The sequence below is a fragment of the Ovis canadensis genome, chromosome 16 (genome assembly GCF_042477335.2).
Source record: "Ovis canadensis isolate MfBH-ARS-UI-01 breed Bighorn chromosome 16, ARS-UI_OviCan_v2, whole genome shotgun sequence".
Classification (NCBI taxonomy): domain Eukaryota; kingdom Metazoa; phylum Chordata; class Mammalia; order Artiodactyla; family Bovidae; genus Ovis; species Ovis canadensis.
In genome coordinates this window covers 22,229,309-22,241,612 of record NC_091260.1, presented here as the reverse complement: position 1 = coordinate 22,241,612, position 12,304 = coordinate 22,229,309, and the positions used below count along the sequence as shown (strand labels likewise).

Sequence of the window (12,304 nt, the reverse complement as noted above, 5' to 3'; positions counted from 1 at the left end):
CCAATGAGAGAGGGGACATGCCAACTTTATGCCTCCATCCTAAAAAGTGGAACTCAGGCAGGTTGTTAAAACATTAAGAAATATGCCACAGTGGAAACATTTTACAGAATGTTCATTTTTGATTACTAGAAAACATTCTTTTCTCTGTGGACTTCAAAACCCTGGGGCACCATGGATAGGACTATTTTGACATCTTTAAATCATCTTTATTACAGCAGAGTAATGTTTATATGACTTGAGGGTCTGACTTGTTTTTCTTCCTTCTAGAACCAGGTGGCAAAAGCTATATCCATTTTTTCTCAAATCATGAACCCAGAAAGCATAATCTGCACTAATTTAAATGTAAGTAACTTGTTTATGGTTTTAAAGTAAGGCTTGAAATGTAATAAAAGGGTTTTTTTTTTTTGTCTGTGTACAACAAATGACTTTTGATCTCCCAAGGTCTTTATTCATTCTGTTCATTTATCAATCACTGTGTGAAAGTTATAGTAGAGCCCTGTGAGAGGCGTCAACATGAGCTTCCAGTTGTTTAGAAATAGGTGGGGAACACAGACATGCTCATCAGAAGAGGTGGCTAAATGCTTCAGGTATAACACAGGACTACAGAAGGCTGTCGATTTAGAGACAGGGGATGGGCTCTGCAGTCTCTTCACTGAGACTCTAAGAAGAGCCTGCATGCTGACTACCTCCTATCCATGGTACCCGACTCACGGAGCCAGCATATCCACAGTGCATAAAGTGGTGTCTAACCTGGTAAACACTCAGTAAATGCTCGCTATTCTCATTCTTACTTTGCCAGCCTGCCGTGGCCTGTCTACCCAGTGAGTCATCCTCACCTTGGGGCAATGAAAAGACTAAGAGACTCTCCTGTCATTAAAGACACACACAGCACCCACTCAGCCAGGCCCTGTTGAGGCCCTGCTTATATGCTGACTACATTTGTGTTGTGGGGAGTTGAAGAAAAAGCCCCTAGAACTTACAGTCTCCTGAAACATCAAGAGACCAAGATAGGAAAACATTGTCAGAAGAACAGAAATGTGTGAACACCAAGATGCCCTGAGCTGGGATCGCAGGTCCTAGCCAGAGTGGTATTCCAGGCTGGGGAGGGAAGGGCCAGCCAGCAGGAGCTAAAGCCTGGGGAGGAGAGAAGTGCTGAGTAGGTTCTGAAGGAGGGCAGGGCTGTGGGCTGGAGGGAGGGAGGGAGGGGAAAGGGCATTCTCTGTTGGGAGATTAATTTTGCTGAGGGTTCTAGTTTGCAGGTTAGTTTGTTAGTTCTCCTAGCTCTGATTCCTTAGTCAAAGGTACTTAACCTCTATGGACCCCATTTTTCCTTTTGTCTGAAATAACACTAGTAATAATACCTTCTGTCATTATGAGAACTGAATAAATAATGCATATAGAGTAATTACCACAGCACACTTAGTGCATGGCATGTAGTCAGTGTTCAGTGATGTTTGCTAATACCAGTAGGATTTGTTTAAAATGAAATATGTTAAATAAAAAGGATTATTTATTTGTAACAAATCCTAGGACCTATGAATAGGAATTGGGCAGAACTCCAAGCGTCCATGCTTTTAGTTCTGCTCATAATTACCCTCAAATGTCATCCCCAGACCCGTGCCCAGATGACTTTCAAGAAAAGGACTAGATAAGCCTTTATGGTAAACTTTGGGTAACAAGTTCCAGCAAGAAGTCTGAGATAAGAAGACCATATATCTGACCATCAGGATGCTTACACAGGAGGGAAAGATGAATCTAGGGAACCAGAAAGATGGAGGCAGTGATAGCAGAGAACCTGCCTGGAAAAAAGAGAAAGAGGTGGGTTTAGAAGGGAAGAGACTAAATATTAGAAAAATACCCTAACAGAGATCTTGTGGTTAGCAAAGGGCATGAGCCCCGAGCAGGGATGAGTGTCAATGCTCAGTTAAGAGCTCATCTGTAAAACCTGGTAATGGATCTGATATAAACTGGTGAATGTCATAAGAAAGGGAGAAAGAGCTCCCAGAAATGAGTTTACAAGGCATCAGTGGTGAAGCAGAAGAGGCATCAGCAAAAGGCAAGGGAGGAATAGCACCAGGGAGGGAGGAATAGCACTCTGGTCGACACCCAAGAGTGCTGACAGCCCGACGTGCCGGCACCTTCTGCAGGCAGGCCCTGGCTGAGATAGGGCACTGGAGCGGAAACTGCGGGCCAGCCTGTGAAGCTCTCAGCTGCAGCAGATCTGGGAGTCCAAGATGGCAACGGTTCAGAGTCCAGAATCCCAGGTCATCTGAGCCAATAAGCCCAACAGACTAGGAAGCCAGATCTTTCAGCAGACATATATGTGATTTTTTTTTTCCTTCTCTGCTTACTACCGGATGTGAATGGCTCTGGGTCTCTAAGTAGATATCTGCTTCTGAGAGCGTGCCTGCACTGCAGATGCACTCACCTCACGACTGGAGAGCTGCAGAAGTGCTAAGGCTCCAGGCGGCTCACAGCATCAGGTGGGAAGGCATCCAGGAGAGTGTGAGAGAGAAGGTTTACGTGGAGCATGAGTAGCTCTTCCTAGAGTTGAAGTTAGTGTGGGGAGATCATTAAGGGCTGGTGAGAAATGGAAGGCAGTGAGCTTGGCAGAATTTTCGTTTATTTTAGCTAAGGTACCATGTTAAGTACTTATATCTATTGGTTTGCTTTATAGAACATTGTTAGAACAGTATTTCTCCATATTATACATGTGGAAAATGAAGATTCAAAGGGTAAGGACGTTACCTAGGTTCGTCTTGCAGCTAATTAAACAAATCTGTTTGACTACAAAGCCTAGGGTTTCCCCACCACTCCAGACCTACAGAGATTAGCCCTGTGTGCCTTTTATCTAGGATTGGAGCAAACTGCTCCTCCTGCATAAGGAAGGGAACACAGGACTGGATTTTAAAAAATGAATCTGCTGTTGGTACACATATTCCATGTCCTTGAATTTACATTCCTCATCTGTTCAATCCTTGGCTCACTCTCACAGTTGTTATGAGACTCTAGTAATGATTTTTTTTTTTTTCCCCAAATGAGAAAGGCGTGGTAGAAATAAAACACGAGTCTGCCAAGGACTAAGTGTCCATCTCAGTCGGAAGAGAAATCCAGAGCATGGTAGGGAGTGCAGTCGTGAGCCAGGGCAGCCCAGCAGCTCCTCCTGGGGGAGCTAGGGGGTTAGGGGAGACAGCCAATACATGTGCCAAGAAACCTTGAATTGATCTTGAATATGAATCATCCCCTCCATGAACTAGGTCATGATATCCACTGTCCAGACACTTAGAGAGTTTTCTTGTTTAAAAATTGTCACTCAGGCAATTCTTCCAATGTCTTTTGTAAATTTCTCCTATTTCAATATAAGCTTGCTTCCTCTTCTTGGGGATGGTGAAAAAGAGATGGTTGCCATTCTCATGTTTAGAAATCTTTCAGATTTTGGGTCTCTGCTATTAGAGCAGGTCTTTAAAAAATAATTTATTGGGCCCTAGCTTCTCCAAGGCTGAGTCATCTACTTAGAATCCATAAGGGCGATTTGTTAATTATTCAGAAATGGAAACCTGACAAGTAGGCTGAATAGAGAGTCCATTCAGCCAGTATCAGCAGAAATAAATGAAGTTGGTTTTTTTTTTCCTGATCTTTAAAAATTCATGCCTTAGACTAAAATCTTTTCTTGCTGCCAGTTGGAATTTGAACTTACCTAATTTTTCCTCCTCACCCTAATTTTCTGTTCACTGAAATTTCTCCTGCTGCTGATACAGCCTAGAAGACCTGGTCTCCCATTTCCCAGCTCATGCTCGTTTCACACAGGTCTGACGGAGCACGCGATCTCACCGAGGCACATGCGTGCTGACCCTGACCTTCTTTCTGAACTTAAACTCATCAATCCCAGAAGAACCAGAGCCCCCTCTGGAGCATCGCTGCTCAATGTCAGAGGACTGCTTTTCACTTCCAAATATGTCTGAAAGTAGCAGAGGCTAACAAAGGGGAGTTTTCCACCAATTTTCTTTGAATTCTAATCATCTCTGCAGAAATCTACACCCCTTTTGGAACTGAATTACTCTGCAGGGGAATTTCCAAGGGGTCAATTTCACTGCTTTTATCATTTATCTAACACAAGTGAATGTTTTAATGTTTGTTTCTCTACTCAAGAAGGCCGCCCTAAAGTCCTAGCTCAGATGGGAAGTCTACTAGGCTGCCCAAGTAGGAAAGGAGGCAGGACTTATTATAATTTCTTATAAAACCCTTTGTGGCATCATCTCACTTAATATGTTTAAGAATTGCATTTGATTGGAAGCAAGGCAGACTCTAAAAATAACAAAAGTCTATGCAGATAAGAGGCTTTCCTTTTCTTCCAAGTAGAAAACCAGAGGTGGTCGCTATAGGTCTGGTATGACATTCCATAATGTCATCAGGGACCTGGCCTCTTTCTGTGTCTCCACACCGCCATCCTAAGCACATGACTTCCATCCATTACATCTGTTCCAGCAAGAAATAGGAGAATGCAGGAGGACAGAGAAGTTGGTCCCTTATTGTAAAGCAGTTATCCTCCAAAAAGAAAAAAAGAATGCTTTCCCAAATGTCTCACCCAACAACTGGCAGTAGCAAGAGCTTAAACCCATGGCCACATCTAGTTGCACACAGACCTGAGAAATACAGTTTTTGAGTTCTATACATGACAGCATCAGTTATCAAAAAAAAAAAAAAAAAAGGAAAATGGATACTGGTTAGAAAATTAGCAATCTCTACCACACTATGCTGTTCTACTGCAAATATAGCAAACTTGAAAAAAGAAATGCAAATTTCTGCATGTTCAGGACTTCTGTTCCCTTTTTTGGTCAAAGGTGTCCAGTGACTTGTTAACATTTCTTGAGGTCTCAGAAAATCAGAGGGGCAGGAACTGTTCTTTGAGTAGTTTTTCGTAACCAAAATTCCCCCTGCTCCTTCCTAATTCAATTTTCCTAGCCTTTTGTTTGAAATCTGTAAGATGGAAGCAAAGCACTGTACCCTGATTTAGCTTTTCTAATTGTACCCTGAGACTTCAGTTTGAGACAAGCTCCTAGCTTTAAATTTTCTCTTTGCCTTTCATCAGTAACCACCTCATCTATGTTGCCCTTCATCAATACAGTTCAAGGTACTGAACCTCATTCTTGAAATCCCTATTGAATCAGAGATAGCTGCTGGAGGCAAGAGAGAAGCTGGGAAAGAAGAGCTGAAATCTTCCAGATGCATATCATTGGAAGTTTCTAGCATGAGCTCCAGGAGGTTTACCCTTGCAAATTGCTTGGGGACCTACACTCCCTTTCTCATTTCTTATTGAGAGTTTGCTCAGTGCCAGCCACTGCAGATGTAGCATCAATGAGATAAGACTTGTCCTTGGCTTTGACCCAACAGACCACTGCTAACCAAATTGGGATTGGTTTTTATTAACAAAACAGTTTGAGAACTATTAAGACTTAGAGATTTTACTCCACTTCCAGGCTAGTAAGTCAGCCTGCCACAGTTTCCTGGATGCTGTTAGAGAGCATGAGACACCAAGAGATGAAGGATGGTTTACAACTCAGGGCAAGAGCAGCGGCCAGAGGATGAGCATCTTTGCTTCAGCTTCTTGAGCCCAGTTCCCACAGAGCAACATGAAGAGGTCCATGCGTCTCTTGCACACACAGGGGTTTACGTTTTAAGAGAGGAACCATGAACTTGGAAAACTCAAATCTCTTAAAATGGGCAGTAAGTATACCTGCCCTCAGCTTTGCATTAAACACTCTCTGTCCTCCCACGCCGCTGGTTGTACAGAGATCCTTGAAAATACAGTCTGGACTAAAGGCAGTCAGTGCTTCCACCTGACTGTGAGAAACCCATGGGGTGTTCTGTCCTGACAAAGAATTCTGCCTGTGTTCTGAACACTAAACTTAGATCAGGTCCTTTGGAGTTGGGCTACGTGGGGTCATTTCATTCTGTTCTGTAGAACCAAAGATAACCCCTCATCCTGATTGTATGTTCAGCAAGCATACAATATTATAAAATGGACTAGTAAGAAAATTTAGCTACTTTTGTATAAAAATGGAACATCTCTTTCAGAAAATCTCTTTCCTAAAGATAGAGAGCCTTAAAAATGTTTATACCTTTTGATTTTATAATTTCACTTATGGGAGTCAAGTCTAAGAAAGTAACAATTTTTAAAATACCTGAACATTTATTGATAAAGATGGTATTGCTCTGATGCATTACTTATATGATGGATTGCTATGCATTCATCATTAAAGAAATGAGGTTTTATTTTTTTCTAAAACTTCCTGATGCTATGAGAAAGTATTCATTTCATAATAATTGATCAAGAAGCAGAATTGGAGAAATTAATAGATTTGGAGGATAATACATGAGATTATAAACAATGGTTAACATTAGTTGGTCAATTCTGAATTATTCTCATTTTCTTTAAACTTTACCGTATTCTTCAAATTACACCAATGAACATTGGTAATGGGGTGCAGTGGAAATGTGTTCTTTTTTTCCAGTATGTTAATTGTATATGATGGAAAGTAGTTAGTGGTATCATTTTGAAAGCCAAGTACAGTACCCAGTTTGATAACTATAATGTAAATAGGAGGGCCTCATTAAGACTTTAATCAGCTTCCACCTTATGCTTGAACAATCTCTATGCTTGCAATTTCCTAACCAAAAAAGTTAAAAAGGTAAAGGAATCTTTTGCCCCAGAGCCAGTCTTATGAGATTGTCTGATTGTCATATTCTCTGACTACAGAGGAAATAGGAAGAAACTCATAGTAATGTTTACTGAGGACCTCCTGTGTGTTGATGTTTAATGTTCACAGTAACACAAAATGTGAGCTGTAAAGGTACTTTCCTCATTTTACAAAAAAAGATATTGAAAGAGAGATCGAACACCTGGCAAGACTCACTGAGCTATAACTGCCAGTGCCAGGGTTCTGACCCAAGTGTGTCAGAGTGCAGGATCCCTGTCCTCTCCATTTCTGCCTTGGGACAAGTTCCGAAGCTGTGGTGTTTTTATTAGCTATTGGAAAACATGCTTTTTGGCTGGTGGGCATTCATCAAAGCACTTTTGAACCTGTGCACACAAATGATTTGGAAATAGCATGAAAAGCATAGGCTTTCATGCTGCTGCTGCTAAGTTGCTTTCAGTCGTGTCCGACTCTGCGACCCCATAGATGGCAGCCCACCAGGCTCCACCGTCCTGGGATTCTCCAGGCAGGAGCATGGAGTGGGCTGCCATTTCCTTCTCCAATGCATGGATGCATGCTAAGTCGCTTCAATCGTGTCCGACTCTGTGCAACCCCACAGACGGCAGCCCACCGGGCTCCGCCGTCCCTGGGATTCTTCAGGCAAGACCACTGGAGTAGGCGGCCGTTTCCTTCTCTCACAGGGCGCGTTTCTCAGTGCTGATTACAGGCTCAGTTTCATTTCTCTTGTTTCTTCTTTTTATTCAGATTATGATCCATATCCAGTCAAATATGTTGGAAACTCTAATAGACATATTAAAGGATGCCACAGAGGGAAATCGGTCAAGATTTGTGAAAAGACATGTATTCTCAGAAGAAGTGGTAAGTGCGGTTTCTGCAGGATTCAGGTGAAGGCACTCTCAGAGGCCCACTTGGTGCCTTAACCCTGCGGGCCGCCTCCTTACAGAGCCTGGTAAATCCGGCCGCCTCTCGGTCATTCCTGCTGTAAGACTTCCACATGTGAGTGCAAAGACTTCCCCTCTAACACGACGTGTCCTCTGAAATTCTAGGAAAGCTCGTTTCTTCTACATTGTTCGTTTCCCCACACTGTGTTATGAGTGTCAGCTCTTTTTTTGTTTTTCTTTTTCCTTTCTCCTCAAGCATCCAATTCCTTCTCCCTATTCCTTACTCTGAGTTGATGACCTTGCTTCCTGTCACGCAGAGGTGACAGAAGCAATCAGAGGAGACCCGCTGCCCCACTGACACCTCCTTGCCCCTCTCCCGCACCCGCCGTCTTCCTTCCTGAAGCCGTGGCGACTGCGGGCCCCACTCCAGAGCCTGGGAGCCCAGCCCCTGTGACCCTGCCCAGGGCCTGAGCCCACAAGTGGTATCACCTTCTTCTGAGCATCATCTCTATCGCTCGCCTTCGCTGTGAATCATCCCACAGGCAAACAGTAGGCTCTAATCTCTCATCCTCAAAAAGAAAAAAAAACAAAACCAAAAATACTCCCCTACTTAAACAAGTGAAACGATATGGCAGGTGTTTAGATAGGAAGAGGCAAGCTCATAAAGTCAGCCCTTCCCAAGCTGACGTGATAATGTAACATTCCAATAAAAATACTATTAGGTTTTTCCTGTAGTTAAGGTTTAGTAGAAAGAGCAAACTAGCGAGAATAGCTGGGAAAACTCTGTGAAAGAAGAGGTGCTAGACCTGCCAGATATGAAACCAGAGTAAAGCTTCTCTAAGCTCCTGAACAGACCAACTGAGGGAACCATATAACTGTTTTGCAAGATTATAAAATAAAATTAAATAAAGAAGCAATTTCGAAACACTGAGAGCAAAATGAAACAAATGTCATACTTTTGTTTTAAAGAGGAATTATCGCAAGTCATTTGAAACTAGTAGTTTGTACATTGCTAGTCATATATAACCTAAAAGGGGGAAAGAGACGGTAAAGAAATCATTAATTATTGGCAGGGATCACTTTGTTGGTAATGATACTGGCGATGTCGTTTTGACTAATCCAGGGACCTGTTGGTTGGTCCTCCACGTTTTTCTCCCTCTTCCCCAGCCTTGGGCAGCTGGGTCCTGGCTGGGTCTCAGCTGGCACCCGAGATGGCAGGTTGGCAGCAGAGCACAGTGGCAGCGGCCTCCCCTCTGCCACACGGCGGCCGTCCCAGCCCTGTGCCCGCCCTCACCCCCAGCTGAAGGCTGGCAGAGGGAGCCTGTGGAGAAGCTAACTCGTCATGATTAAATGTAAAGATCTATCTGAGATCTTCACTCTTTGTAGGTTGTGACTTACCTAAGCCTTTTTGGAATATGTTTAGAAAAGCAGGGAAACCAGAGATGTACGCTGGCCTTAACATACACAATCATGTGCAAGTGTGTGCAGCACTGACACGACTTCCACGTTCTCACTAGCACTCATGTTAATCAGCCCTTCCCTTAGACCTGGCCCATCAATATGCTGCCTAGATTACAATCCCATGGACCGTATAGTCCATGGGGTTGCAAAGAGTCGGACACGACTGAGCGACTTTCACTCCACTTTACTTCAAAGCATCTAGACAAACTTCACACTGGAAAATACAGATGGTTTTTCTCTGATTTTCCCCCTCTAAGCCTATAAGGCTGATTTACTTAGAAAGCTCACCCTCTGGTTCACTGTGTCCCCTGGTTGCTATGAGGCCACTTGGGGATCTGCTTGAGAACTGAATTGATCCCTAAAACTCCAGCAGCTTTTGAGCTAGTTCTAAATATCAAGAATGTTGTTATATCATTAAAGAGAACTAAAGTAAGTAAAATGGTGATTTTGTTCAGAAGGTAGTTTCACATTCTAATTCTGAGTTGACCCATTTCTACAGACTTAAATCCCATTCATATACTTACAATGCTAATATTCACACCCCTGGTCTAGACCTTGCCCCCATGCCTCAGAGCCTGGATGTCTGGCAGACACCTCAGTCTTGCCTGAAACACAGCTCTAGGTCTTCCCTCCCTAAATCTCACCCTCCCGTCTTCCCCATATCAGACAGTGACCACCCCCACCACCAGGTTACTAAAGCCCAAACTGGAAAGCTATCGCTGATGCCTCCCTCTACCCTTCAACAATAAATCCTTTCAGTTTAATCTCCAAAACAGATTTCTAATATTTACGTCTACTTCTCCATCTTTTCTATACATCTCTCAGTCTAAACCATCACCTGCCTGATGATGGGCACCCTTGGATTAGTCCCCACATCCTTGTACCTCTAGTTCTCCATACAGCCTTTTTAAATCTGCATCAGATAGGTCCTCGTTTGGACCCTCTGATGGCTTTTAGAATAATTCCAAAAAACTTATCACGAGCTAGAAAGCCCTACATCATCTGGCCCTGCCTCCTGCTCTTACCGTTAAATTGGACACACCCGATTCCACACTCTTGCCCTCCTTTCCTTGGTATGTTTCACTGTGTAGTGTGCGCCACTTGAACCTCTCCCCCTTTTATAAAATATCAGGGATGGTTTTCGAGTACTAATCCGAATGTTGTCTGATGCTTGTGGGATCCCTTATCGTCATCATGCCTCTGCCCCAGTATCCTCATTTTTACCACTTCAGTGCACACTCTACTTTATTTTGGCATGTATATCTCTGCTTCTTGGAGGATAAAAAGAACAGGAAGAAGTCTTGCAGGGATGTAACTATACACTCTTCTTGCTTTTTTTCAGCTGGTCAAAGTGAGGGAAGAAGTGAAGGACGTGCCCACTCTCCTGGCCAAATTTGATGAGCTTAACAAGAAACTGCACACAAATGGACAGGTCACCGCATACACTTTGGATGCCCTGCTCTGCCACACCCCCAGCGACAGGCAGTCCCACACAGTGCTGTTAAACAAGAGGACAGTCAGCCGTCGGACCTTCCAGCCACTCAGCCAGTCCCTGTGGGCTGAGTAACCCTGGGTTCAAACTTCCTGTGGGTCTGAGTTGGAGGGGGTCTGCCTTCAGTGACTCACTGGCTTCCTAGGAAATCAGGCATTGTATTCCAGTGGACACTATACGAATCAACACTTGGTCTCCTCCTTAAATTTCCAAGTTCACTGAGTGCTGGCATGCTGCCTTGAGACATTCATATTTTGTGCCGCCATGAAGATCTAGACATAGGAAGTGGAAAGCTTGGCTCCTGAAGGAAGGAGGCTTCTCTGTGAAAAGGGCTGAGGATCCTTGAAGGAACATGGCCACGGGCTCCAGTCCAGCTCCCAGAACCAGCGTGGAACCCAATAAGCACTAGCAGGAAGGAATGTCACTGTAAGTGGCCATCTGACTAGTTTTCAGGGGAGTAATTACTTGCAGAATATAGCCTTACTGAATTAAGGAGGTCTGAAACCCTACGCTACCATCCTGGAAAACAGTCCAGGATTTTCTCACTGCTTCTGTCATTGTTACCTGTGACCCTGGACAAGACACCAGAGCCCTCATTTTTCTAGCTGTAAAATAATAGTGCCTATGTCACTCTGCATACTGTTTTGAAATTTTCACTTCAAGGTTCAGTAAGGTCAAGTTTTTTTCAAAAATTAAGAAATTGAAAGTGTCCTGAGAAAACGTTTTGTTTTTTCAGCAGGACAAACAAAACCAGAATTTAACTCTCAGAACTGATAATAAGCCAAAATTCAGATGGTTATCACTTTGGTCATTGGCAATCTAGGTGCTTTTCAAAATAAAAGTCAATATAACCTCATATCGCTCTCTGTATTCTTCAGTTCTCTATATAAGCCATAATACTTGGTCCTATAGTTTGTCTCATTTGTTAATGGTTTTCTCTTTTCTCTCCTTGGATGCTTTATTTTTATTTTTTAAATGGACACATCATGACAGCAGGTCAGAGCTTCCCTGCAGAGACCTGTCTCTGGAAGGTTTGCAGCCCAGCCCCTGAGGGGTCATGCCTTTCCTGAGGGCTCCACGGTGCTGCGACCTCCCAGCCATCTTCCTGGAGCGCTGCAGACTCCCTATTCAGTGCTGCCTCTAAAACCAGGGCTAACTCTCACTTGATGTTATTCTGAGGCGAGAACTGTTCACAGAACCAGAAGTTCTCAGAGTAGGAGGAATTTTCTAAGTTTCCCCTTCAGGTGGAGGAAATGACTCGTCCAAACTGGCATAAGTAGTCTCAGGTAGAGCCGAGATTAAAATCCAGATTCCTAGTCTGCTGCCCGCCCCGCTGTGCTACACTGTGTCTCAGAGAAGAAAGAGGGGGCTCAACAGAGCCCGGGCGTTGGGGGCTCCTTGACTCACCGTGCGGCCAGGGTTTCCCCTCACTCTCCTTGTGTGTTAAACAGGGATAATAGTAGCACCACCCCGTAGACTTGCTGTGAGGATGGAATGAGGTAATAAAGGCAAAGCAAACAGTTTTGCCTGCACAAAGTAAGTGCTGTATAACCGTTAACTGTTATTACTACATTCAGAGTTTTGCACCTAGCTGAAGAACTATATATATAAACACATGAGTTCCTCCTCCTATTTAGAAATATCAAAAGAATTTCTTTAGCCTATGCTCTGTGAAGCATAAGCTTCATTTAAAGAAAATTCTCTGCCTTCATAGAATCTTAATTACATCTTACATGAGTCTGGTATTTTGTAAA

The 12,304-nt window shown here is 43.5% G+C and overlaps 1 protein-coding gene across 2 annotated transcripts in view; it reads left to right on the top strand.

The window, feature by feature from the left end:
- The window catches only part of PTCD2 (pentatricopeptide repeat domain 2), a 31,621-nt gene extending 20,215 nt beyond the window's left edge, over positions 1–11,406 (top strand). For both annotated transcript variants that reach the window (XM_069556206.1, XM_069556204.1), the window contains 3 exons: positions 268–342; positions 7,461–7,574; positions 10,401–11,406. In XM_069556206.1, the coding sequence (XP_069412307.1) occupies positions 268–342; positions 7,461–7,574; positions 10,401–10,625 (414 nt within the window). In that variant the 3' untranslated portion in view covers positions 10,626–11,406. The remainder of the gene's footprint in view (positions 1–267; positions 343–7,460; positions 7,575–10,400) is intronic.
- Positions 11,407–12,304: the final 898 nt, after the last annotated feature.